Source organism: Colletotrichum lupini, chromosome 1, assembly GCF_023278565.1.
Source record: "Colletotrichum lupini chromosome 1, complete sequence".
NCBI lineage: Eukaryota > Fungi > Ascomycota > Sordariomycetes > Glomerellales > Glomerellaceae > Colletotrichum > Colletotrichum lupini.
In genome coordinates, this window is record NC_064672.1 from 1,834,184 (window position 1) to 1,860,236 (window position 26,053).

Consider the following 26,053-nt stretch of genomic DNA (forward strand, 5'->3'; position numbering starts at 1 on the left):
AATTCGGAACCACGCTTCTTCGTTTGAATTAGTCTTCGACCCCAGTCACGATATCTCAACTAAGGTGAGGTAGGTTGATTGCTTTCCTGGACACCTGATCGTTTCCCTAGGCTCCTCACTTATCGAAATGCTATTGTTGGTATCCCTATTATAGGGTAGTTAGTTCGAACCGTAGTTGACGAAGAGATCAATTGAACTATATGAATATCTACGTAGTAGGTATAAAAAGGAGGTTCTAACCGTAGGTTAGGCTGGCTATAATAATCGTAAATAGGGCCCCTAATTAGCCCCTGCGTAGTCGGCTATATGCCGCGGTTAAATTAGATTTCTAATCCGATACTAACTTTCTCTTTCTTTTATCGATTTAACTATTATAGTTAGAGGTATAATTTGACCTCGGGCCCGTTTATTAGGTCGTCTCCTTTTCCCTCTTTTCGTATAACCTATTCCTCTATTCGTATAGTAACTTTTCCGCTACTTATAAATTACTCTAATCCCTTATTTAGTACTACTTTTATAAAAGCGTTTACGAGGTTATCTTTACTATTAATCTAACGGATCTTAAGTATTTTGCGCCTTTTATATAATTACTTAAGGGCTATAATATTAATTATAAGCCTCATTTCCTTTATTATTCCTAATTTAACGAGGTATTCGTATAGTGAGTAAGAATTAGTATAAATAACCGTTAGAATAAATAAAAAGCTAATTCGATTAGTAATTTTCTTTAGCGTCGTTAAAATCGCATAGGAGAGGTTAATATTATTAATTATATTATAAACCTCCGACGCTAGTATACTTCTCGTTACCCACTTATTTTTAGTTAACGAGTAGTAAATTATATTACTATATATAATAAATTCGCTCTTACTTATACTCTCGTTAATTAGGATAATAATATATTCTAATTACGAGAAAAGGTCGTTATTATTCGTAAATAACTTATTAATAAAGACGTAGAGCTTATTAGTCGTAAGGTTAATTAGGTAGTAAACGAGACCTCGATCGAGATTTATTTACTACTACTTAAGCTACTTATTAAGTATTTTAACGTTTTATTTAATTAAATTTATAACTTACGCTACCCTAGCGTAGTTAAAAATTACCTCGGGCTAATAAATACTTATAATATATACCCCTCGTACGAGCTTAGCCTTATACTGCTTTTTAACGTTAGTTACGTTTAGATTAACGAGGTTAATCTTCTCGCCCTACCCCTTTTATTAAAAAATAACGGTTTCCTTTTTAATTATAAAAATCCCGCCGTTAAATACTAGGGGGGTATTTATTATAAGGACCTCTTTTAGTTTTGCTATAAAGCCCGCTTTTTAAAGCTTCTTATCCTCTTTTTTAATAAAGTTAATATTAAATAAGCTTAATATATCGTTAGTTTATATTCTAATAATCCTAAATTAATCGCCTTCGTACTCTATAACTAGTAGGCACGGGTCGTATATAGAGGTAATTATTAATAATTAATTAATATAAAAATCGTAGTAAGTAGCTTATTAATAAGTGCCCGATTTTGCGAGCTTATATAGTAGCTTAAGTACTTTAATAATCGTGCTTTTTAAGTACTTACTAGCTATTTCCTTTAGTAAATAGGCTAGGATTTTCCTTATAAGCCCTATGGCCGATTAGGTATATGCCTAGGTAATATTACGGCTCTAAATCTCGTATCCCTTCTTTCGTAGCGATACTATTAGTACTATTATTAATCGTTAGCTATAGCGCTATATAATAAGCGATTATATAAGTAGCGTCGCCTTTTTAACGTCGCTATACTTTTAAATTACGTATCTATACTTTTCGTACGGCTAGGGTATTCTTTTCCTTTTAATTTTACGAACTATTTATAATTTAAATATGCAGAGGTTTATATATTTTTCTAGGTTGTATAGGATAAATCGATAGACCCCTTAATTACGAAGAGTGTTTATTTTAATAAGATCTAATCCTTTATACGGCTTTTTAGTAGTTATAATTATGCCTTCCTTACGTAGTTTAACTACTAGCTCGAAATTAGCTTTCTTTTTTGCTATATAGAAGGTATTAATTACCTCGTTATTAGTAATAAATTGCCGCGTTAGGGCTTACCGTCGTGGTTTTTTATAACGTCTTACCGGTAGTATTAGTGCCCTTTTAGTAATTTCCTTTTCCTCGTCGTCTATTAGTACTACTACGACGATTTTATTAAGGATAATTTCCTATGCCTCTACCGCGGGTTATATAGTTTCCCTTAGCTCTTTTTCTTTTTATAAGTTAGAAATTACCTCGTTAGGATTTATATAGTACGGTTTAATTACTATAATTAATATTTCGAGAGGCTAGTTATAATTTCTCGCGATTATATAAGAGCGCTCGTTAACGGAAATTAACTTATATAGCCTAGCTTATTATTAAGTAATTTCGTATTATATTTATATATCCGAATTTAGTAGTATATTTAAATTATCCCCTATATTAGGCCTATTGCGCGTAGTAATTACCTCGTTAACTTACTTTTTTATATTTATTTTGCGTAGTACTTATATTACTTTTTTAACTACTTAGGCTCGTTAGCTTACGCTTAGTAACGGTAATAAGGCTAAGGTCGTTTTTAAATATACTCTAAATACTAATAGCGTTAGTATAAGTCCGTTAGGCCCTATAGTATTATTATAGTATTTAAGTACTATTTAGAGGTATTCGTTATTAGTAGAATCCGGATTTTCCTTTTTAATAATTCTAAACGCCCTTTTTAATTACTAGTATGCCCTTTTTACCTTTTTAATGCTATAGTGCGCTTTAACGGGTACGACTTTTAGCTATATACCGTAGGCCGTTATATTATCCCTAAATTTTACTAACTTAAAGCTAGTATTAGCGTTAGTTCTAATACTATCTAGCGGTCCCTAGTATATATCGATCTAGCTTTTTCGTAGGGCTACTTATACTATCTTTACTTATAGATCCCGGAGGAATTGCCTTATTTAAAAAAATATAACTACGTCGATTATATATAGTACTAGCCGACTATTTAAGTAAAAGATATCGACGACGATTTCCTAGTTAAAGTTAAGCTTATTACGCAATTTAAACTTAAATTTGCATAGGCTTTGCGTATTTATTTAGTATTGATAGTATATTTTTATTAACTACTTTAGCGCCCCTATTTCGATATTATTATTACTTAATTACTTTAGGAAGTTATATAGCTTCGTAACTAACGGGTACCCGAATCTCCGGTATAATTTTCTAAGCTTATTTTCCGTTAGGTAATTAATTAACTTCGTATCGTTAGTAAGCTTTATAAACGTATACCCCTATTATCGTTCGACTATTTCGAAGTACTTATTACTAGAGATTTTGTTCCTCGTATTATTAAATATAATGCTTAGTTAATCTATATCTTTTAGATATAAGAGAAATAGGGTATTAATAAGTAAAATATAAAAAGTTATCGTTCCGAAGTATATCTCTATTTTTACTATACTTAGGGCGACGATTTCCTTACTTAGGCTAAAACTAATCTTTATAATACCCGCCGTTAACGTATTAAGCGTTATTAGTACGATCTTTTATAATATTTAGAATTACCTTTTTTTTTTAGTTAACTATTACGATACCCTAGTATTTAGGATAATCCTATAGAAATCGTCTAGGCCGTACTTTTTACTTATATAAAATACTTATACGAGCTTAGTATTTAAAGGATCTAAGTAATATAAAAAGGACCCCTCTAGCTACCCCTAGATTTACTTAGTATTATATTCTTTTTTTTTAAATATTAAGAAAAATAGCGTCTTCTTTTTAATTATTAAGAAAATAGGCTTCGGCCCTATTAAATTTACCTTTTTAGCTACCTCTATATTCGTTATTTAAGGGACCTTCTCTTACTATTTATAAATAAAAGCCTACTTATTAAGAACTTCCGCTACCCTCTATTCGTTTAGCCTTATATATCCTCTAAAGGCTAACGGGGCGAAAAAAGAGTAGTTAATATCGTCGATTTCGTTATAATCTAATTTATTAGTATAAGGGGTAAGATCTTCTTTATTTTCCGAATCTCTTATAGGGGGTATATACTTTAAGCCGCTATTTTAACTACTATTATTAAGTTCCGTACCCCCTAATCTACCCTTATATATAACGAGGAATTAGTTAAACTAACGAGGGCTAGTTTTACTATTTATTACCCTCGACTTTTTATACTATTTATACGATTTAATACGCTCCTCCTTAGAGTAGTTACTTAACTAATATTTATCCTTTTTATAAATATAATATTACTTTTTCTATTACCCTACCCATAAGTTAAATCTCTACCTATTTAACGAATCTAGGCCTCTTTATTAGTAATTACCGTATTTAGCCTCTTTTTTTTTTTATTATACGTTTAATTAACCTAATATTATTAATAAGGGCCGTTATATACTTAGAAGTAGGTTTAGCGTAGCATTCTCGTTTTAATATTAAAACTAGATCTTAGCCTCGAATAGAGCGTCTCGTAGTTTTTAAGTACTTAGTATAATATTATTTTTATTTCTAATATACGCTAGACTACGGTATAAAAATATCTAACTTTCCGCTCGTTTATCCCCTTATTTAGCTAGGTTTTCGCTAGCTTATTAATTCGATTAATAAGCTCTTTAAAAATCTTTACTCGCGATTTACCCTCTATTATCTTAGCTATAGATATAAAAGAAATCGCTCATAACTTAGATAGGAGCTCTAGGTTCTTATTATAAGTCTCGAAGCGGCTTCGGATTACGTTAATTATACTAAAAAAGTCGTTTTAATTAAAATTACGTACCGCTTCGTAATAATAATTAGAGGCTTTATTTATAAATATAATATTAATTACTAAATAGTATTAGTATTCCCTAATTCCGACTTTTTCGTAATAATTATAAAATATCGTTAGGGTTTTTTATAAAACCTTATACTTCCCCCTAGAGTATAATTTCTTTTTTAAGAAGATCTTTTTAAAGTTTATAAATTATCTCGTATTTACTACTAGATTTTTAGTATTTATATACGATCCCTACGTCGCTACGTATTATTAATAATTTCGGGTCGTTTACTTCCTTTTTTATTAACTAATCGGCGCCGAATTTTATATTAGTAATAGTAACGAGTTATAAATCGAAATAAGTAGAATTATCGATTATCGTACTTCTAGTACTATATTTTACCCTAGTATATCCTTTTGTAATAATAGATTTTTATTAGTAATTATAGGGAGGAAATCTAGGTCGTTTACCCTTTTTTTAAATTTATTAAAGCGATTATATACTTTATTAACCTATACTTAGTTCTATAGCACGAATTCCTTCTCTATAATTATTATTATTAATATTTTATATAGCTCTCGCGATTATAATTACGTTAATAATACCCCTCGCTTATAAAGGAATTTATTAACTACTTTTATAATTCCTAAGCTTACGCTCGCGAACTATTTATTTAGTTAGTAACTAAAGTCGTTTACGATTTCGTAAAATAGGGGTTACTCTTATAGCCCCTTTTTTTTATAAACCTTAGTTAAATAGATTAATACCGCGTTAATTTACTTATCGTTAAGCTAATCTACGATTTTATATATTTACGTCCCTTAATAATCCAGGTTAATATTTACTTACTTATAAGGGATTGGGATTTTATTTAGGATCGGGTTTTATCCTCTTCTTTTTTACCTTAACTTACTAAGGGTCGTGCTCTAGCTTATATTTATATTAGTAATTATTAGCGTATTTAATTTCAATAAGAATATATTTAATCCGCGCGCTAGTTATAATAAATCTATACTTTTATTACTTAACGAATTTATTAGGGTCTAAGAGATTCCTACTTCCTCTCGCTATCTCGCTATTACTCTCGTTTTTACTATTTTTAGTAATTATTACTACCTTTCTAAATCGCTAGCTATTGTACTTACTAAGATCCTCCTTTTCGTTTAGTATAAAAGGGTAGGTTTTAGCAGTTCCTTTAATAATAGTAGTAGCAGACGTTTATATTACTATAAAAAGATATGGTAATTAGTCTTAGGATCTTTATTAATTACCGATTTCCGCTATCCTATATACTTCTAGCCTCCTAAGCCTCGTGCTCTCTATAATTTCTAAATAGCTTTTTTAATTAATTTTTTAAAATTAATAATCTCGCGCTAAGAGCTAGTATAAAAAAAAGAAGCCCTTTAATAGTTTTTTAAAAAACTTTTTCTTTTCCCTTTAAATCCTCGTTTTTTTAGCCTTTTCTTAGGTTAATAATAACTCTAGCAGGAGGTTATAAGACTACTTTAGGATAGCCGCCTTCTTTTTAAGTTAATATTTAAGATCTATAATACTCTTAACTTAATACTATTAGGACTTTTAAATCCCTTCCTCTCTCGTTAAACCGTCCCCTATATTATATTCCTAAGTAATACCCGGGGGGTAATTAAGAGAGCTATAAAGAGGTTATTTAGATTACGGGCTTAAGGTCGTACTTATAAGATCCTCATAATAATATACTTTTTTATATACCGTAGATCTCTTAGTTTAATAACTCTTATAGGGTTACCTTTATTACTAAATAAAAATATTTACGTTTAGAGATCCCCTTTTTTAATCGCACAGTGCTCTTTTATACTATATTATTAAGCTCGTTTATTATATTAATTAATTAAGTAAGTAGTCGTTACGTAAGTATTTCTTTTTACTAATTTAACTAGTTAATTTCTAATCGCGGGCCGGCTATAAAAAAGTTATTTAATAAAAAAGCTACTCGGGGCGATAATAAAAGGCTAGTTATTTAAGTAGTTTTATTAATTAACGTAGTTTAATATAATAAACGTTAACTTTTTATAAGTAGTAAAGGGCTACGATTACTTAATTCTATATAATATTTAAGAATTACCTCCTTTTTCGTTTACTTTCGTAAGGTTAATTAGTACGAATCTCCTATCCCGTACGGTATTAAAAAGTCGTCTCTTCTACGTAGCGAGATACCTTACCGATTTACGATAATAGAATTTAATTACTAATTAATATTAATATCTCTATTATAGGGTAGTTAGTTCGAACCGTAGTTAACGAAGAGATTAATTAAACTATATAAATATCTGCGTAGTAGGTATAAAAAGGAGGTTCTAACCGTAAGTTAGGCTAGTTATAATAATTATAAATAGGGCCCCTAATTGGCCCCTGCGCAGTCGGCTGTATGCCGCGGTCGAATTGGACTTCTAATCCGACAGCTATTAATGATTAAGGCGACTGCTATAATTCTAAAAGACAAGTACTTATTCGTTCTTCCTAACCAGTGCAAGGAAGTGACCGCAAATGCTCGTTCGCGGTCTCTGCGCGTCTTATTTGCACAGAGGATAGAAAGGTAGCATGGTTTTGGCTGTATCGGATACGCGTGTTAACAAATACCGATACAATCCCATTATGAATTCGAGATTGCCGGTTCAAGAGCAGACAGACGGGAAAGACCTGAAAATCAACAAATATTCTGCTTTATGCTTTCCAGTCGGGATGTCCCAGTCTTGAACCAGATGGTCGTCCAGCGCATGGCATAGTCCTTCACACAGATATGATATCACATGTCGACTAGCCTGGTCTTTCGAATCCAAGGTCAAAGCGCTGGGCACTCGAGGGCTTTACTTTCTGTCTTATCATCAGATAACAAGGTCTATGCTACATGAACGTCGTCGAACCTGTGATTGGCTTCGTACTCTCTCTACCCTCATTGAAAGGTTAGAGAGGGTTCAGGACTAGATAGCATGCTAACATTGATCGCCCGAGGTAGGGTCAACACTCGTATTCCGATCACGCAGGCTGGAATTACATGCTGAAAGGTCAGCGAAAGATAGTGCTGATCTTCGGGGTTGAATTACCCCGTCAAGGTGTCTGTTCAATCCTCTGTGTCAGCGGTCATGTCAAATAACACAACCGTAACGTTGGGAGCACTGTGGCTTGAAACGACTTCACCAACGTGCATCACCGGATCGGGGAAAGTAAGTGCGAATAGCAGGAAGCCTCCTCTAACATTATAGGTTGGCAGTGTCTTGTGGAGGCCACATGTACACAGTACTCTTGAACGGCTGTAGCAGGCTGAGAAACCGTTATGAAATTCTGATATGGCATTTCGTGGCGATTCTCCATCCCAGATGATGTAGTCTACCGCCATAATTTCTAACTCAAGAGGACTCGATCGCATCGGGCGAATGATGGGGTAGATTCCCGCGAAAAGTCATTGTAATCCTTCCTTTGTTCCCAAAACGGGTGGTCACTTCTCACTTTCTAGATCGATCGTGGATAGATGCTTATTCTCTTGCTCTGTCACACAAGCGCCGGGAAGGTTGCATTGACCTTCCTGGTCGCCGCTGTCACTTTACGGGAATTTTCACTTGGGCATGAAGACTGGACCCAAGCTCCATTTCCAAGCTCATGTTATTGGTCAATCTTCCCACTTTCCGTGGCTGATATTGCGCACGCCCCGATCAACCAAATTGAGACGAACCAATCCCTACCGAGTTGCAAGTTTGTATGAGTCGGACCGAGGTCTGATCCCAGAAATCCAGGGACTCCAGTCCTGGGATATGGCACATGTTGAAGAAGGAAAACGCTGGCCGGATCCTGCTCCGTCGAGTCAAACTTCCACATCATCTTTTGATTCTTGAGTGTGCCAAAACAAGAGGGTTTTCAACTAGCCCGGAGAGGAAGCTAGCAAGCTTGGGCGCTGCGGGACGGAAATGTTTACCAGCCCGAATCCTTCGCTAGCCAACAAACAATTCTACAACGCTCGAGCCCCATCATCGTGTCGTCATGTAGTACTCGATGGTCTGGCCACAGGGCCACATCCATGTGTGCAGGGTTACATCGCATCCTCCGCGTCACCATTCATCTCACGGCCATCTGGCTGAGAGCCTGAGAGGGAGAGGACGCTCGGGCTCTGGCGGATGATTGAGATTGCAGCAGATATCGCGACAATCACCGCGGTAGGCAACTCTGGAGGTATAAACGACGGCTGATATTGACACAAGAGAAGCCGAATGGCACGTCATTCCCGGTACCCGAGCAAAATAACCGTCCCAGAACGCCATCTTACGGAGCAAACATGCTTCATCTCTACGCAGGTGGATCGAAATGTTGCCGTGCATAGAATTTACAGAGAAAGTCTCTTGGCGGACATCCTGATTGACCCGGATTGAATTGTTTGCGAGTTGGAGACCAAGACTAGATCGGCGATCCTACGTACGGTCGCAGCAAACATGCTCTGAGATGCTCGGGACGTAACAATCGCAACACAAACTTTGGCAAATCGCGAATCACGCAGATCTACATTGTCGATACTGTAACAATGCCAAGCGCCGTTGAACCTGGCGTGATCTGGTCACATTTATTGTCTGCTAGCAAGCCTAGTTTTCGTGTTGAGAGGAGTTGAACCGGCTATCGATGACAGGTTTCCACCTCGGGTATCGGTGATCTCCTAATCCCTGTTCAACAACACGAGGTGATGTGCACGTTGACGCCCATCTCCGACGAACCCCACAATCTCCGGGTTCCTGACATGAAGGGACTCAGCCGTCGAGTTGTCAGCAACGATGCCGACGCCCCGTTGGGCTGGGGAAGAAGGACGACATCCAGGCCTCAAGAACGGCCTGATAATTAGCGCAAAGGGAGCACCGAACCCTGAGCAGCAAACACAGCCTCGGATGGTGGGGATACCACGTTCAACAGGAGTTTTTTTCTTCATGCAAAAACGTCTCGATACTAGAGCAGCCGGACTCGAAAATCGGGGACGGGACCAGGTTCCGGAGACAAATGTCACCCTGTTTTGCAAGCAACACCCAGCCAAACACCCACCAAGTCGCGGTCCAAGCACAAGCTAACGAGGTACCTGGACCACGGATTTCTGCCCTGTCGTCCAATCTTGCGCTCAATTCAGCCATTCGCTATCACCAAGGCTCCTCTGCCATAGTAATTCGAGGAGCGCGAAAACAGGTTTCAATGGGTCCAACCCCTCTCGCCCTGGCGAGCACTCGCCCTGGCGAGCATTCCCCTGCTTGACGCCAAGTGCCGGAAATGTGGTTTGGGACGAGACTGCTCGAGCGTGCATGGTAGGATGGAGATATCAAATTGTTGCCGGGGCCTGGGTTGCGCCTGGCGGGTTGGTTCCGTGGCAAGTTGGAGCTGGTTCAAGAAAACGCCAAACGCCCTCTTTGTGTTCCTCTCTGGAAAGTCTTTTCTTTTTCCTTCTTTTTCTGAAAACGTCCACTCACATGGCGGCAAGTTGAGACATTCGCGTGTCATCCGAACAAGCAAGGTTTCGCTCTCGCTACTAGCGAAGAAAGTATTGTCCTCCTTTGATTAAGCGACGTTCTTATTTTTGCGCCATAGAGCAGTCTTTCACTAAGCCATGGCGCCTGGCTATGACGTCGATCATGACGGTCCGCCTTATTCTCGCACCGGGAACGGAAACGCTGCAAAGTCAGTTCCCACAGGGCCCATCGACGACGAGCTCTTTACGCGGGTCCTACCACGGGTAGACACCACGGCCATCGAGACGGCGCGCATTACCATTGGCCAAGAGTCTGAAGACAGCGATGAAGAACATTCACGACCTCAGTTCCGGCGGTCTCTTTCAGAGTCTAGTCTGATGCTAGGAAGAACCGGAAAGGACTCCGATGGACTACGGGATACGGCCTTAGGAAGACAAGAAAGGAATGGGACAACGGGGGCAAATGGGAAATCTCATTCAGCGAGAGACAGCACGGAACTCAGTCGCCCTTCCCGTCCTCTATCTCGGACAGACATCGTATCCCGGGATTACTCACCACCACGGCGGCTTTACACAAAGTCTGACAGGGACACAGTAGCTGTGCCTCCACGCCAGTCTTCTCGTCCCGATCAAGCTAGCATTGACAGCCCCGAACGAGTGCTCAAGCGACACGATTACAATACGCCGCAGCGACCCCCGCGCGCCGAGGAGATCGAGGCCGCAAAGAGACTCTTGGCACAAGTCGCAGAAGAAGAGGAGCTCTCCCACCAGAGCATGGTGCGATCCTCCAGCGCTGTCCGATCAGCAACACCTCCCCCGATAGGAGGCCGACGACCGCGCAGGATCATCTACGACGACTCTGAGGAGGAAGAGGACCAGCATCAAGACCCCGTCGACGAGGAAGAAGACCACGGATACCACGACTACCGCAATGAGACACGCCATGGGCACCGAAGCATAGCAACGACCCCCGTCACTGCCATCCACGCATCTACGGAAGATTCCCGCCCGGCGGCGGCGCAAAGTCGCCAGACTCGCGGCCGACCGACCACCTCAAGAACCTCGTCGCGTCAATCATCGCAGCCGCCTCCCCGATCTCGAGCAGCCGAAGCCCTCGCCGCACACAAGAGAGAGCTCAGGACGCCGGTGCTTGATCATCATCGCTTGTACCTCGACGCCGAGCCTCCACCAATCAGCCAGAGACGCCCGCATCAGACATCGCGCGCCGCTCGAAGGCAGACGTACAATAAGCAGCAGTACTCCGACATGGAAGAGGAGGCACTAGACTACAGCGTGAAGAATGGCCTCGGGGGCTCGACCCTGACGTCAGATTATCGACCGCCGACGGCGGCACGGAGGGCAATGAGCGATGATTCTATTTCGATTTCGAGACAATCTATTTCGAAGCATAGCGTGACGAGCAACGGGTCGTCGAACCGTACTGTTGATTTCTTCGGACCTGGTATTTTTCAGGTCGTCTTGCATAACCCGACGACTGTGCACCAACTGCTGAAGTTTAGCGAAGCTCGATTCTGCAGCGAAAGTGTTGAATTTCTCAAAAAGGTGAGAGGCTAATACATCAGTGCAGCATCTCAAAGCATCGTCACTAACGGCACCTTCGCACTATAGGTCGAGCAATACCAAACAGTTCTCAATGACCTAGCAGGGATTATGACGAGCATCCATAAGGACTTCCTTGCCGACGACTCGTCAAAGCAGATCAACGTCAATGGGGAACTGAGAAAGTCCGTTCATGGCGACATGAAGTCGTTGGTTACGAAGACGCTTCCGTCCATGGAAACACTGTTTACGGATCTTCAAGAGAGCGTTGAACAGGATGTCTTCCTAGATATCTATCCTCGATTTGTGCGCTACCAGATGGCACTGAGCGCAACGAGAGCCTTAGCTACCAACCGACATAGCTATCAAGGACTTGGTGATTGCTTTTGCTTGACGAATCCTGGGTAATTTGACGCCTTCCCATGACTCTCTTTGTCTCGTGCGCATGCTAACTCCTGAGTAAAGTCTTGCAGATAACCCAATTGTCTTTGCTTCAGATGGATTCATCAAAGTCACTGGTTATACTAGACCCGAAATCATTCCGCGAAACTGTAGATTCCTCCAGGGTGCGCATACCGATCGCGTTCCTGTCCGACGATTAAAGAACGCGATCGACGAGCGAAAGGAGTCTGTTGAACTCATACTGAACTACAAGAAGAACGGAGATCCTTTCTGGAACTTGCTCTATGTCGGTAAGTAGATATAAACTTGGCTGAGAATGCGGCAATCCTACCCTAGGGTCGTGCTACAGGCACTCGAATGCGCACACATGCATCCTCAAGTCAAGTTTTCTTAAGGCTAACCTGATTCTCCTACACAGCCCCACTCTACAACGAAGCCGGCAAACTGGCATTCTTCATCGGCGGCCAGATTAATTGCTCAACGACTATTCATAGCAACGCAGACGTAATGAGAGTTCTGTCGACATCTACCAATGACGACGTTCCAACCCAGGATACCAAGGTACCGCCGGCACCTTTACATCGCGCAGGTTATCAACCTTCGGCTCGAAAAGCATTCCTGAAAGCCCTGGGGATGAAGGTCAGCGATGACCATGTGCCCAACGGGATCGCCGCCGATCCGGGCATGGAGAGCAAGTTGTTGCACAAGCTAGAAGGACGCGACTTGAGCGCACAGATGAAGGAATTTTACACTGCTTATTCAAAAGTGAGTTACTCCCACCCCACCGAGCTTGCTATCCTCTAGCAGCGAACCACCCTTACTAACATGAACGTCCCAGTACCTAATTGTCAGCTACGACTCCTTCATAATCAAATTCTACTCTGAAGGTGTCCTGGAAATGCTGCACCCGGCGAACAACACCGTCGGCCTGGTCGCGGGCCAGGAGGTCTTCCGGTTCCTCAAGCAGAACATGGTCAACCACCAGTCCGACTACAAGACGCGCGTACGAAACGCCCTTCGCACCGGAGCGCCCATCAGCGTCGAGGTCCGTTTACAGACTCGAAGGAGCGCGTTGTTCCGCGGCGACGAGAGGTTCGTCACGCACTGGACGCCGTTGAAGGATGAGAAGTCTCAGGTGCACTGGGCTGTCGTCACTTTGGCGCCCGCGATCGAGTAATGATTCATTGGTGGGGGTGGAAAATAGACCTGATGAAGTCGTGCTCTCGGAAAGCGCTCGTTAATCTTGTCAGCATTACGAGTAAATACCCTTCCTTCCTCTGAACTGAGGTCAGAGAAACGTACTTGTGCCAAAGTTTGGCCGCTTAGTCCCATTTATAAACTGCGTCTCGAAGCGAATAAGTTCCCACATCCGATTTTTAAATTGACGTGGCCCTTAACGTCGCAGTGTCCAGTCTTTACCTGAGGTCAGGCTGGCGAATCATATGGATTCCGTATGTCCCGGCGCAAATTAACGCAATTAACTTACGAATACTTGCTTCTTTTAATGCCAGGCGGAAAGTGCTGGAGCAGACTGATGCTGCCTCGGACCAATGATGGCCGGCACTTGGCGGAAATGATCCCTTGAAGAAGACTACAATTGCAATGATGGGAAAGCCATTAGTAGATTAAGTTCACGGACCAAAGCTAAATGCGCCTCGTAATATGGAGCTATCCGCGTATCTACACGTATGTATCCCCGACATGAGTCAGAGAGCGCATTGCCTGCGGGAGGGCAGTAAGGTTGTAAGAGCGATTATATTGGTTGACCCTCACCAAAGAAGTCAGTAAAGTGCTTGGACTCAAGGCAGAAGTATGACGCTAGGGCACCTTGAATACATCAGATCTCTTGAGGCCACGGAGCCATGATGTGGTCCTTGGAAGTTTCTTTTTTGTGCCTCTTCGTTGGCTCACTGCTAAAAGCCACGGTCTTCAATGTCGATGGAAGACCATCTCAGAAACCAGTCTGTCGTAAGTGCACGACGTGATCAATTGGACAATGACGGGCCTCGCTTCTTATTTCGGCCCCGGGCTTCAGGTCCGCTTCAAGCAGAAATTCGAGCTGACTACGGCACGAGTCATTGCTGTGATGACCCAAATCTCACGATGATAGTACAACAAAGTCAAAATCGCGCATTGGCATGATGCCAAGCCTTCGGCCGATAGTTGGTGCGACTAACTAGACAAGTCGCGACAACAGACGAACTGGTCAAGGCGACGTCCAATGTACTTGGGATTAAAGGAATGCAATGTATCCGAAGCGAATGAGGCTTGTCGAGTTTATCCTTTCGAGCTAGCTCTGCATACGAAAACGAGGCGTAGTCACAGCGTTGAGTAAGTAGTCAGTTTCCATCTAACAAGCTTCAAGCTATGATGCTGGCCAATCTGATCCGGGACGTCGTCCTATAGTGATATCCAGGTCGTTGAAATATGCGGTAGAATTGACGACTATGCACCAGTATCTCTGGGTATTTGTACTGCTTGTGAGCCCCTTCGAATCTGGTAAGGTAGTCAACAACCTATCTCCATCAGCTGCTCGACATCACACTCATTAGTAGGCTTCTAACAGAACTACATTGCCATTCTTTTACAAGTCAGTACATCACTAAAGAAGCCTCGATGATACAAAGACTGATACCAAAAACCAACAGATCAAACCCCACAGTCTCTACAACGATGCAAATCTCTGCCTCCCTCTCTTTCCTCGCCATCCTTGGTATGGTCAGCGCCGCAGCGGAGTGCCCTCGCAGCGGTGGCAGTGACGGACCCTACTTGCACAACAAATATCGCGTGGCGCCGACAAGAGTTGGGCAGACGAACACCTACGCCTGGGCCGGAACAACCATCTCCGTCAAGATGCAGAAGAGCAGGGACTCCTGCGATCCGGAAGGCGACTGCGACGACTACATCACTTACAACTTCAAGAACAGAGGCACCAAGTCGATCCGCGTTCGTATCGAAGAGAGCTACAATGATTTCATGGGCCTCGTTCTCGCTCCTGGAGCGGACTGCGATTTGAACCGCTACTTCACTCGCGGTGCCGGACCTTACCAGATTTCTTTCGCAAATTAGATACGACATATTCTAAGCCAATATGTTTCTACAACATGTCCCTTTGGGTTGAGGGGAATCATTGGATATACGTGTAATTAAGTTCGCAAGACCGTTCATCTTCTTGGGATTTCTCAGCCGGGGGTCATTCGCGTCCCGGCATCAGGGATATCTCCGAGAGTCTATCACGCAGAGCAGCAGCTATCTATTCATACACTCTGAGTCCTTGAAAGGCATCTTGACACTTGATGATTAAGTGAGACGGAAGTACGATGCGTCAAGTGATGCCCCTACCACATTGACTGTAGCGCTGCTCAGGCCTACGTGCAGTCACTTGAGTAAAGATGACTCTTTCAGCTTCGTCTCAAGGATTTGGACCGAGCAGGCTGGGCCGTGGAGGGAGGTTAATAGCTAGTGGATATTACGCTGAACTTACGCAGGAAGCTAATAACACGGGGTTTGGCTGGTGACTTTTGACATCTCTGCGCCAGTCACGACGCGCTGGGAAAGTCGTGTCACTTGTAGCTCTATGAACAATATAAGACTCTCAGCTCATCTCTGGTGAAGGAAGTTGTCATCTTCTAAAAGGGCTTGGTCTATTGCTCGTTCTTAGCCGGTGGCAGGTTTCCGTATTTTTCTCCCCTACGTACTTCAGTCTTACTCATGATTAATTTATCCCGCCGCAACGTGTTCCCCATCTCTCAGTATTTCCTTCTATTTCTATCCAGCGCCCGAGGAGTCAGTGGTACAGGAAGTGCTGGAGGTAAGTTGAATCCATCCCAAATGCAGCAAGTAGGAGGGTGCTGAAAGACGGCTATTTTGTCCCGGAAGTGTAGTTACATTTGTTCAGGCGGAGATCCTACAGACTACTAGCTGGTAACGATTAGAGAAGATGCACAGTCAACGAGAGCTAGTAGATACGGGCCGCAAGAGTAAATACTTTACCAAATCCAGACTCTTGCCGCATTAAGATTTGAGAACGGCAATTGACATGAACTTACCTATGAGAGCCAAACTCATCAAGCTATATCATTCGCATATGATGACGTGTGTTACTCTGTTTCGCGAGACTTAGTCGCTGAGTTCTGTCATTCTCCGGGAGACCAGAGGGAAGAACGAAGGATGACTGCCTTCACAATTCCTCCGTCATCCGGTCTTCCATTCTTTGGCTGTCTTGACTCTCATGTCAGGTAGCTCATGAAGACTTCGGACATATTGAATCCCGGAAATGATGTGAAAATGACAATTTACTTGAGGCATAATCAAGAGGGGGTTTCGCGATAGTTTGATGTCGACGGGACTTGGAGTTTGTGTGGTGTGTGTCATGGCTTGCTTCCAGTGACAATTGCCATTGCGGGTCGCTTTACAGTTGAGTCAATGTCATGATGGCGCTGTCGATATCAGTTGGATAGTATTTAATGCTGCTCTCTGACCGAAAACGACCTTGGGATTTGATATTGAATTGCTGAATGCTCTATTATCCAAACATTCCGGTTCCCTCGGCCACCGTGACTCGAATTTTGCGGGGTCTGTTCAAGCCCGGTCGGTCGGAGCATATCACAGCCACTGTCAATAGAGTCGTGTCCCTCTCCACTCAGCATCATGCGGCCGTTCTATTGGCGCGTTGACCTGCTGGATTCGGTTAGTTGATGGTCACTTACAGCTCCAATGCCTCTTCAGCTACGGCACATCATCTGATTTTTCTTGGATATGGACAGGGAAACAACCTTAAACTCTTATTTGCAAAGAAACAGAATTGTTTCAATGATGCCTCCTGGTTTTCTATTTGTTCATGTTTGATAGTGTTGTAGTGCTGACATCCTATGCTACGGATGCAAATCTTAATGCTTGGGAAACTTTAGGTCTCCCAAAAGTAATATGAAGGTAGTCCGTACCATTGAGAGAACCCATTCCATCAAGACTATCGACCATCGACCGCTAGGGACTTTTAGTTCAAAATTCAGTAGTATGCCTCGTTGCCCCTAACGGCTCTCCATTGCATGCTGCCAAGAGCCTAGCATCTCGCTTACAGAACCGCAACGTCGTGGTGAATGTGGACAGACCCTTGCTTAGATAGTCATTCATTGAACTGGACTACGGCATCTGATATCGGCCCCGGCATCGGCACGATTACCTTGGGGCAATATAAAGATCAGTCCGCAGACGCTAGAATTTCTCGAAGTTCCAAAGCATCGAGCTCTTCATCTCTGCAATCTTTCTCCTCAAATACTCACTCTCTTTTCGGACTAAGCCCTTCCATAAACATGGCTATACGGTCCCTCGCCCTAGGGTGGTTAGCCATCTCGTCGCTCCAAATCGGTGCTCAAGCCCAAGACTTTCGCACCAACTGCGATGAGATCTGCGAAGCTGCGTACCGTTCTTCACTAGCTATCGAAACCAAGGACTGGGTCAATGTCGACGTCAATGTCGATCCCTTCTACGCCAACCCATCGAACCTCTCAGACTACGCCGTTGGAGACTTGGTAAAATGGCAAGACCTCACGGGCACCCAGGCCGCTAAGATCTGGACCGTCCCCGCTGGCATGTCCCTCTCTCGCTTCTTCTACATGAGCGAAGATATAGACGGCAAGCCCCTACCCGTTACCGCGTTCGCACTGCTCCCATGGTCGAACCCCCAGGGCAAAGACAAGCCCTTCCGTACCATTGTCTGGGCCCACGGAACTGCGGGCTACAGTCGTGAGTGTGCGCCTACCAATCATAGAGGACTCTACTATGAGTGGGAGACGCCCTTCATCCTCGCCCAGGCAGGTTACGCCGTCATCGCACCTGACTATGCTGGCCAGGGCAGTGACATTCCCCAGGGCTTCATGTACGAGTCAGGCGCACTCCATGCTGCTGACGTGAGCCACAGCCTTCAGGCAGCTCGCAAAGCCCTTGGTGAGCGGTTGTCCAAGGAATGGGTTGTCGTTGGACACAGCGAGGGTGGCTTGACTGCGTGGCGCACCAACGAGAGAGAGGCAAAGGCTGGAAAGGCCACTGGTGGATTCATCGGTGCCGTTTCGGTTGCGCCTGCGCTTCGGCCCTTGTCACTCATCCCCGAGTCATTTCGCCGCGCGGCCGGAGGCCCCGTAGGAGATGTGGTATCCGTCTACTTCCTCCAGTCTCTGTCAAAGCTTTTGAAGTCGATCCGGATAGAAGACTACGTTAGCAACATTGTTGCCAGCCGCATTCCTCTATCAAACCAGGGATGTCTCAAGACCGGCGGTACTATCTACGGCAGCCTGACTGAGACCCAGCTGTACAAGAATACCAGCTGGCTGACACACCCCGATGTCATTGACTGGCAAGAGCGCTACAACGGAGCCGGCGTACACCAGTGGGCAGCCCCGATGTTGGTTGTCCAGGGCACCAAAGATATTCTCACTTACGCCGAAACTATGAAGCAGGACTTTGATGCAACTTGCAAGGCTTTCCCCGAGTCGCCCGCAGAGCTGCTTCTGTATCCCGAGCTCGGTCATGACCAGGCTTTCCAGGCGTCGCATGTCGATTATCTGGCTTGGGTTGCGGATCGATTCAACAACGTCTCCGTTTCCTCTGGCTGCAGCAAGAGGACGATCGAGCCTGCGACCAACCACCCCTCGCTCATCCATCAAACTTGGCAAGGATCTCCTCAGTAATTGGTAGCCGATGAGTGTTTTGCAGAACGCAACGCTCCTAGATAGGATATGTGTTGGGCCAAAGTAGTTGTGTATTGCTGCGGATTCTCGGAGAGATTGTGTTTGTTTGCTTCGACGGCCATAGAGGTCTAAGATTTCTTTCCTTCTTGTACATATTTTGTTCTTCGTCGACACTTTGGAACGACAAAGCCTCATTAAACAGGACATTCATTGAACATGATTTTACCTTCATAGGCGGAAATCTCCGAAAACGATGAGGTCCCTAATGAAAATAATCCTTTGCTTCCATCAGTGACTCCTTGAAAACCCCTGTTTGCTATCGCCTTAGATCGTTAGGCTGTAATGACTTGTGTTCTGGGTCCATCAACTTTGAGTGGTTAAATGAGCTTATGAAATACTCTGGTTCAAACACCAAAGCAAGATACTTCTAGTGAGAGGAAGATACTGATATAAGCCAAATGCATCACGTTTGCGGCCCGGGTATGCCTTCGCTGGGGATCACCGTATGTGAAGTGATGCTGATTGTGTCGTTTGACACATCGGTAATGGAATGCAGGCCAAGTTGTCAACACATGCAGGTACCAGGCCTAGTTGAACCAAGATTCCGGGACTTGGTCTCACGCAAAGAGCTCCACAACTCTCGGCAGATCTACAATACTACACCGGATGAACCGCCATGGTGAGACGAACCGGAAGCTTAATCTGAGTCTTGAATAGACGCTTGGATCACAAGTTAGAACCTTCTTCCAGACATATCGAGGGTTTCCTGGCTCAAAGGGGCTTCGTGCTCAAGGACACGACATAGTGGCGTTGCGTTTCCACCAACGTTTTGAGTGATGGCAATGACCAAGTCTATTAATATGAGTCCCCTGCGACAAAATGTTGTACACCTCCCTTTGTTTGACCGCCTCATTCGAAGAATGGCTCAGGTGGGATGAGGAAAATGAAAGAAGGCTGCACTGCACATCTTATGTGCGTACGTTAATGATGGCACAGCATAACTCCAAGTATAGGTAGTTGTGACAAGACAATCTGCGGATTGTCAAGCATTCAGTAAATGAGACGAACAGAGCCTTGTCGAAACGCGGCCGCCTACAGGCTCTTTGCTGATGCCCTGTAATGGTTAGTTATCCCATCTTCTTGGACTAGTATGTCGACTGAGCTAGATTTCCGAGTACGGCTATTCCGCACCCACACGAAGGCTATCCCGCACCCATACTAGCCCTACTTAAGCAAATAGCGGGCTGCACGTGACTATACAGCCGCAGCAGCCACATTTGACCCGGAATTTGTATTATTCCGGCAGCCTCGAGAGGATCGGAAGGCACACCTTCCACTGCTGCACCTTCCACTGCTGCACCTTCCACTGCTGCACCTTCCACTTTGCCCTCTTTTACAATGCCGCCTATGCGCGCTTTTCGGAGTCAGAACTACGACTTTAGAAGCCAGTCTTTGCTCAGGGGAAATACTTCTCTAGAGCTCATATTTTAGTACTCAAAAAGGTACCTATCCTACTTCAAAAGTAACTAAAAAAGGAGGTATTGGATAGAAAAGACGCGTCGAAATAGGAACAACAGGAAGGCGCGCCCTGGCCTAACGTGTGACTGCTTTTTGGCGGTGCAGTCACGTGCAGTCACGTGCAGCCCATTATTTGCTTAAATAGGCCTAGTATGGGTGCGGGATAGCCTTCATGTGGGTGCGGAATAGCCGTCCTCATATGAGCAGAGGTAAGTCTTCCAGTTGCTGACAATGACTCTACCCGCATACTGACCGCCTCGGTACCAGGCTCCTGCCGACTTAGCTCGCGGAAGACCCGGCTCGACGAGTACGATTCCGTCGCCAGCGATTCGTGGTTGTGCTCACTGCATATTACACTTACCCTATACCCATCCTGTGGGTTAGGGCATTGGTGTATACGAGCCCTCCACGGGCAGCCCGTCTTCGACGTCGTCGTCTGCCGCTGCTTAGCTACCGACGGCCGCGGTCGACCGCCACGCTCACACGCGAGATCTAAGCGTAATAGGGAGCCGTCTTGCCGCTTTCTCGACTTCAGCTTATTCACCCCATAGCCGAGGTCTCGTTGATGCAGCCGAACCCTTGCGAAGAGGTCGTCGATCGAATTATCTGTTAGATCCATTGGTGGAAGCTTGAGGGAAATGCAGAAAGGCAGAAATTGGGTGGTCAAATCCATGCAAAATCATCCTAATACAGTTGACAGAAAAGCACTACAATAATTACATAATCGCGTTGCCCAGGCCAACATGCGAGTGACCCAGCCGCCAGAGTTAGCCAGAACTAATTGGTGTGGCGGCCACCCACTTCGCCCACTATTTCCCCGAACGAGCCTAGTATGGGTGCGGGATAGCCTTCGTGTGGGTGCGGAATAGCCGTCCTCTTGCCGAGAACTCGTAGACTGTAGCGAGCCCCTTAATGGGTCTTAATTCCCGTGCAGACCAAGTTAGAGGAGTTTCATCTCGTGGAGAAAGCTTAAATAACGAGGCTAGCCTCATTCTGGTGCTCAAAGCGTTGAGACGGCATTATATTGACTCGTGTGCGTGCCAAAGCTGGCTCAAGCTGGGTAGAGGAGTTGCGGGAGAGTGCGAGACCGAGTCAATCATCTTAAAGCAATAGAATTGACAGTTCAACAATTTGCTTGGCTCGAAGAGTCTATGAGGTATATGATGTAGAGCATGACCTCTGCATGGAAAACAGGAGATGCCTAAAGATTTCCATCGACTTCAATTCCATTACGACTCTGCAAGATCCAGCTTGGTTGAACACAGAAACACAACTCAATTCCTAGTATGCACTCAATCTCCACAATTGTTACTACACCGTATCTAATTATTATCTGTCTGAAGCCATGCAGTTCTCCGGCTTCTCTGGCGCGCTTGGCGCAATGTCACTCCTGTTTAGCATCGCCGAGGCAGGGTGCGCTGAAGTTGGCTCCGGCGATGGAAACAACCCACTAAGATGCACATCATACTCCATCCCGAGAGACATCGGCACTAGCGTCACCGTCGGCTTGCAAACCCTTTCGATCGGCAGAACGAATCCAACCCAAAAGACTTACGAGAAGGAGTTTTTCTTCTACGATATGAAGAACGAGGTCAACTACCAGGTGAACTTTGCTGTGCAGTTCTGGAATCCAACGACCAACAAGGTAAGCAAAAGACATGTGCCCCTCCCCGGCTATTGATGTCGGGGTGTCTACATGGAAATATGGTGAAAACGCGGAAGCAACAATGCTAATTGTCGACATTGTCTAGAACGCATGGAAAACATACAGCTTGGCAGCAGGAGAGAAGTGCAACATCAGCTTCCAATCAACTTTACAGAATGTCAAGCTCACTTGCTAAGGAGCTTACGCGATGGTGGGGAGTTCATAGAGAGAGGTCTGTTGACAACTTCTTGACTTGAGCGTTTAATGTTGATTGAGAATTATGGAGTTGCAACGAGAAATTTTACCTCGGATACCATGCATATAGAGAATTCAGCGGAAACTAACTTGCTTTCCCACTTTACAATGGCTTAAAGTTGCTCGTCCGGCACAAGGCGTTCCCAAGTTGGAGTTTTGGTGTGGTTCTGAACTGACTCGTAGAGCGGCTGACGCTCCAAACTCAGCTGAGTTGCAGGCGTCAGCTGACGCTCCCAGCACAGAGGAAGCACAGAGAGAGGCGGCAAGGGCCGAAAAGGTGTCTTTCGGCGCTGCCGGACTATGCATCTGCCGTGGCGCTCTCCGTTATTTCGTGACATGGAATGCTCAATCAAGAGCAAACACGAAATCAATATCGTCGGGCCATGATATTCCCGTGCTGCGCGCAAGCTCCAACAGCGAGCCTGAAAACGAGGCATGACCTCATTCCTTTCGGCGCAAATTACGCTCGGCGAAGTCCATGATACCATCAATCTAGGTGCTCCGGCCAACATGGCCCGACAGAACACCTTCCGAGGGACTGGACTGCCCGCTCTGCCAGCTCTGGACTGCTGCGCCGCGAGGACCCGACGAATGAGAGCACATGCTTACGAAGAGAACCCGGTATACATCGTTCGACTTGCAGAGTCACGCTGAGCACAGCTGGGCAGAGACACCACGCAGAAAGGTTCAGATCTTCGAAATCCTTCCAACCAACGAGGGATAGCGCAAGAGTAATCAGGCTTAGTGCAAGATCTTGCCCCCATTTGGTCCCAAAGGAGCCATGAAAGAACAGGGGTTCCGGCCTTCTCCATGCCCAAAATTTGACAGTTGGGTCTTCTGCAGCTTGGAGGGAACCCCCCGGAAAATGAGAAAAATGACAGACCCGCGCCATCGGGACACACATCACACCACCAAACCGCCAGATCCGGCCGCAACACCGCACCACCCTCGAGCAGAGTCGAACTATCAACAGACAACACCGGGAAAGATGACCACGCCAACCACACCACGCTCGGGAGAAGCAGGTGAGAGGCAGGCGAGTTCGAATACATAAATGTCTTCAACGAAGATGGGGGGAAACACGATCTTAGATGCACTTCAGTCTCACATCGACCACACAAAAGCAAGCTCAACTCTTCAGTGTTTCAATTACACAAAAGTCCACTGCAACTATTCCCCGGTTTACCTGAACCACCCCACCGTTCACACTCACACGATCTGCAACCACCTCACTTCAACCCACAACTCTCACAATGGTCAACCAACCCGCCAGAATTCCCACCACTACCCCGGCTCTTGCCAGGTTCCTCCCCGCTGCCATCACCGTCGGCATTGGTAAGCCCAGTTTTCAGCCCTACCGCGTCTCCAGTGAAGTCAACTAACACACCTCGCCTCGCAGTCTCCGCCGTCGCCCTGAACATCCGATCCCAGCTTAAGACTGAGTCTCAGCAAATGGATCGCTTCTTCTCTAAGTACAACAACCCTCAAAGCGAAGCCGCCCGCCAAAAGGTCTTCGAGGATCCCTCCGAGGACCCACGCAGAAGCTGGTTCAACGCTCTGGGCCGATCGTAAACCCTCGTAGCTCAGAGCTACTTCGGGAGAGATTCTTGCACATACTACCTATTCATTGCTGGGGCGTTTTCTGTTTGTTCAGGGAAAGGATGATATCATTGGCTTTGGTGGTGAAGGCGTCTTGCTTCGCTTTGTTTTGCTACTACCCTCGGGGCATACAAAGAGAACAGGTGGAGGGGTAATTTCTAGCTTAAACAAGTATTCGTCGGATATGTCGTTTCGATAAACATTGCCAAAGAGTTCAATCAAAGGGAACTACTTCATCAATGACAGATGTAGCCATTGATATGATCATGCTCAATCTACCTACATGGTAGTATGAGTGGCCGGTCCGCACTGCCTGAGCATCGACTTTATAGCCCTCTGAAGAGAACGATAATTATGTAGGTTCTAAGAGTTAAGTCCTTAATATTAGCCTAAGATTCTGTGCATAGCTCTGATGTCACCAAGACAACTACAAACCGGCACCCCAAGACTGAACCATTTCCTGACATGGGATATCTGTCAAGGTCATGAATATCAAGAGGATGCGTACCGTACGAGACATTCTTTACGCGCCATGTAATTACAGATATCTTAGTATCATGAGGATTGCAGCATTCAAAGTCAAGCAAGAATCAAAGTTCTGTGAATAAGACTTATTGGATTAATCGTTATTCTAGTTACCATCCCAATCAACTACTTTATTATAGCTAAAGAAGAAAACATGGTCGTGTCTCATATCATTGATACCCACGGTTCCTTCATGCTATGACTGACCATATCATAAAAGGTTGATTTACGCGCCGTTGCCGTTGTAGGCAACGAGGTTGGGGCTACCGGACAGGGTGCCGGTGACGCGGCCGGAGGTGCCGAGGGCCTTGATGCGGCTGGTGACGGCAGCAGGGGTAGAGAGACCCTCAAGAGCCTGAAGGTATACGGCGAGACCGGCAACGTGGGGGCAGGCCATGGAGGTACCGCTGATGGTGTTTGTGGCAGAGTTGCCGCCGATCCAGGCAGAGAGGATAGAGACACCAGGGGCGAAGATGTCGACGCCAGCACCGTAGTTGGTGAAGGAGGCCGGGCGCCAGCTGGAGTCAATGGCGGCAACGGTCAGGGCGTTGGGGGCGTTGGCGGGAGACTGGCTGGAGACAGGGAGGGGGTTGCCGTTGTCGTCTCCGTTGCCGGCAGCGACGACGGAGAGGACGCCCTGGGTGTAGGCGGCCTGGATGGCGGAGGTCCAGGTGGTGGAGGCGGGGCCACCGAGGGACAGGTTGATCACGGAGCGGGCGGCGCGGGACTTGGAGGTGATGTCGTTGACGGCCCAGTTGAAGCCGGACAGAATGGAGGAGGTGGTGCCCTGAGCGCCCTGGAAGACCTTGACGGAGATGATGTTGGTCTGAGAATGGGATGTTAGTATCAATTACGGAAGAAGCTTATAGGAGTGAAACTCACCGACTTGGCAACACCGTAGGTAGAGCCACCAATGGTACCGGCGACGTGAGTGCCGTGGCCGAGGGTGTCAGTGTGGGTGCCGGTGAAGGCGTTGAAGCCGAGGGTGACACGGCCACCGAACTGGGTGTGGGTGGAGATGACACCAGAGTCAACGACGTAGGCGTAGGTGTTGGCACCGGCAGAGGTGTCGTAGATGTACGAGGTAGAGCCGGAGGTCTTGTGGGAGATGGATCCCAGACCCCAGGGGGCACCAGACTGGGTGGTGAGGGCACGCTCCTCAACCTCGAAGTCAGAGAGGTACATGTAGTAGTCAGGCTCGACGACAGCAACCTGTAGCATAGTGTTAGAGGTATGCTCATGTGATATCTTGAGTGGCTGATATTCGTCAACTTACGTCGGCGCTGGCCTTGATCTCCTCAATGGTAGCCTCATCAAACTCGCCAGAGTAGGCGTTCCAGTTGCTGATGTTGAAAGTGTTCTCAACACCGACAGTGTCACGCTTGCTCAGGGAGCGTCTGTGGACGTCGGCGACCCAGTTCAAGTGGGACTCGACGCTGGCAGCGGCACCCTCCTTGAGAGTGACGATGTACTTGCCAGGGGCGGCCGCGGGCTCAGCGCGTCTGTTGACGGCAGCGGGGGCGGCGAGGACTGCCGGGAGCAGAGCTCCGATGGCGAGAGCGAGGCGGCGAAGGGAGGCCATTGTGATGATGAGGGGAGAACCGAGGAGGAGAAGTGA

General features: G+C 45.4%; 9 protein-coding genes across 9 annotated transcripts; 7 read left to right on the plus strand and 2 right to left on the minus strand.

Moving 5' to 3' along the window:
- Positions 1-7,355: 7,355 nt before the first annotated feature.
- Positions 7,356-8,744, plus strand: CLUP02_00508 (uncharacterized protein; the record flags this gene model as incomplete). The annotated part of the gene is made up of 7 exons (XM_049279556.1): positions 7,356-7,498; positions 7,576-7,651; positions 7,771-7,819; positions 7,893-7,978; positions 8,072-8,085; positions 8,313-8,504; positions 8,546-8,744. The coding sequence occupies 7 exons, from the start codon at positions 7,356-7,358 to the stop codon at positions 8,742-8,744; spliced, it is 759 nt and encodes a 252-aa protein (XP_049135513.1).
- A 1,639-nt stretch (positions 8,745-10,383) lies between these two features.
- CLUP02_00509 (uncharacterized protein) lies at positions 10,384-13,384 on the plus strand (the record flags this gene model as incomplete). Its single annotated transcript, XM_049279557.1, has 5 exons — positions 10,384-11,808; positions 11,875-12,209; positions 12,271-12,497; positions 12,626-12,972; positions 13,046-13,384. The coding sequence occupies 5 exons, from the start codon at positions 10,384-10,386 to the stop codon at positions 13,382-13,384; spliced, it is 2,673 nt and encodes an 890-aa protein (XP_049135514.1).
- A 1,496-nt stretch (positions 13,385-14,880) lies between these two features.
- CLUP02_00510 (uncharacterized protein) lies at positions 14,881-15,276 on the plus strand (the record flags this gene model as incomplete). The annotated part of the gene is made up of 1 exon (XM_049279558.1): positions 14,881-15,276. One exon carries the CDS (start codon positions 14,881-14,883, stop codon positions 15,274-15,276), a length of 396 nt encoding a protein of 131 aa, XP_049135515.1.
- A 2,243-nt stretch (positions 15,277-17,519) lies between these two features.
- On the plus strand, positions 17,520-18,893 carry CLUP02_00511 (uncharacterized protein; the record flags this gene model as incomplete). The annotated part of the gene is made up of 1 exon (XM_049279559.1): positions 17,520-18,893. One exon carries the CDS (start codon positions 17,520-17,522, stop codon positions 18,891-18,893), a length of 1,374 nt encoding a protein of 457 aa, XP_049135516.1.
- Positions 18,894-20,526: 1,633 nt separating this feature from the next.
- Positions 20,527-21,084, minus strand: CLUP02_00512 (uncharacterized protein; the record flags this gene model as incomplete). The annotated part of the gene is made up of 1 exon (XM_049279560.1): positions 20,527-21,084. One exon carries the CDS (start codon positions 21,082-21,084, stop codon positions 20,527-20,529), a length of 558 nt encoding a protein of 185 aa, XP_049135517.1.
- A 672-nt stretch (positions 21,085-21,756) lies between these two features.
- On the plus strand, positions 21,757-22,252 carry CLUP02_00513 (uncharacterized protein; the record flags this gene model as incomplete). The annotated part of the gene is made up of 2 exons (XM_049279561.1): positions 21,757-22,056; positions 22,163-22,252. 2 exons carry the CDS (start codon positions 21,757-21,759, stop codon positions 22,250-22,252), a joined length of 390 nt encoding a protein of 129 aa, XP_049135518.1.
- Positions 22,253-22,821: 569 nt separating this feature from the next.
- Positions 22,822-23,501, plus strand: CLUP02_00514 (uncharacterized protein; the record flags this gene model as incomplete). Its single annotated transcript, XM_049279562.1, has 3 exons — positions 22,822-22,941; positions 23,140-23,336; positions 23,414-23,501. 3 exons carry the CDS (start codon positions 22,822-22,824, stop codon positions 23,499-23,501), a joined length of 405 nt encoding a protein of 134 aa, XP_049135519.1.
- A 63-nt stretch (positions 23,502-23,564) lies between these two features.
- CLUP02_00515 (uncharacterized protein) lies at positions 23,565-23,883 on the plus strand (the record flags this gene model as incomplete). Its single annotated transcript, XM_049279563.1, has 2 exons — positions 23,565-23,646; positions 23,711-23,883. 2 exons carry the CDS (start codon positions 23,565-23,567, stop codon positions 23,881-23,883), a joined length of 255 nt encoding a protein of 84 aa, XP_049135520.1.
- A 778-nt stretch (positions 23,884-24,661) lies between these two features.
- Positions 24,662-26,017, minus strand: CLUP02_00516 (subtilase; the record flags this gene model as incomplete). The annotated part of the gene is made up of 3 exons (XM_049279564.1): positions 24,662-25,261; positions 25,318-25,647; positions 25,712-26,017. 3 exons carry the CDS (start codon positions 26,015-26,017, stop codon positions 24,662-24,664), a joined length of 1,236 nt encoding a protein of 411 aa, XP_049135521.1.
- Between the last annotated feature and the right edge of the window lie 36 nt (positions 26,018-26,053).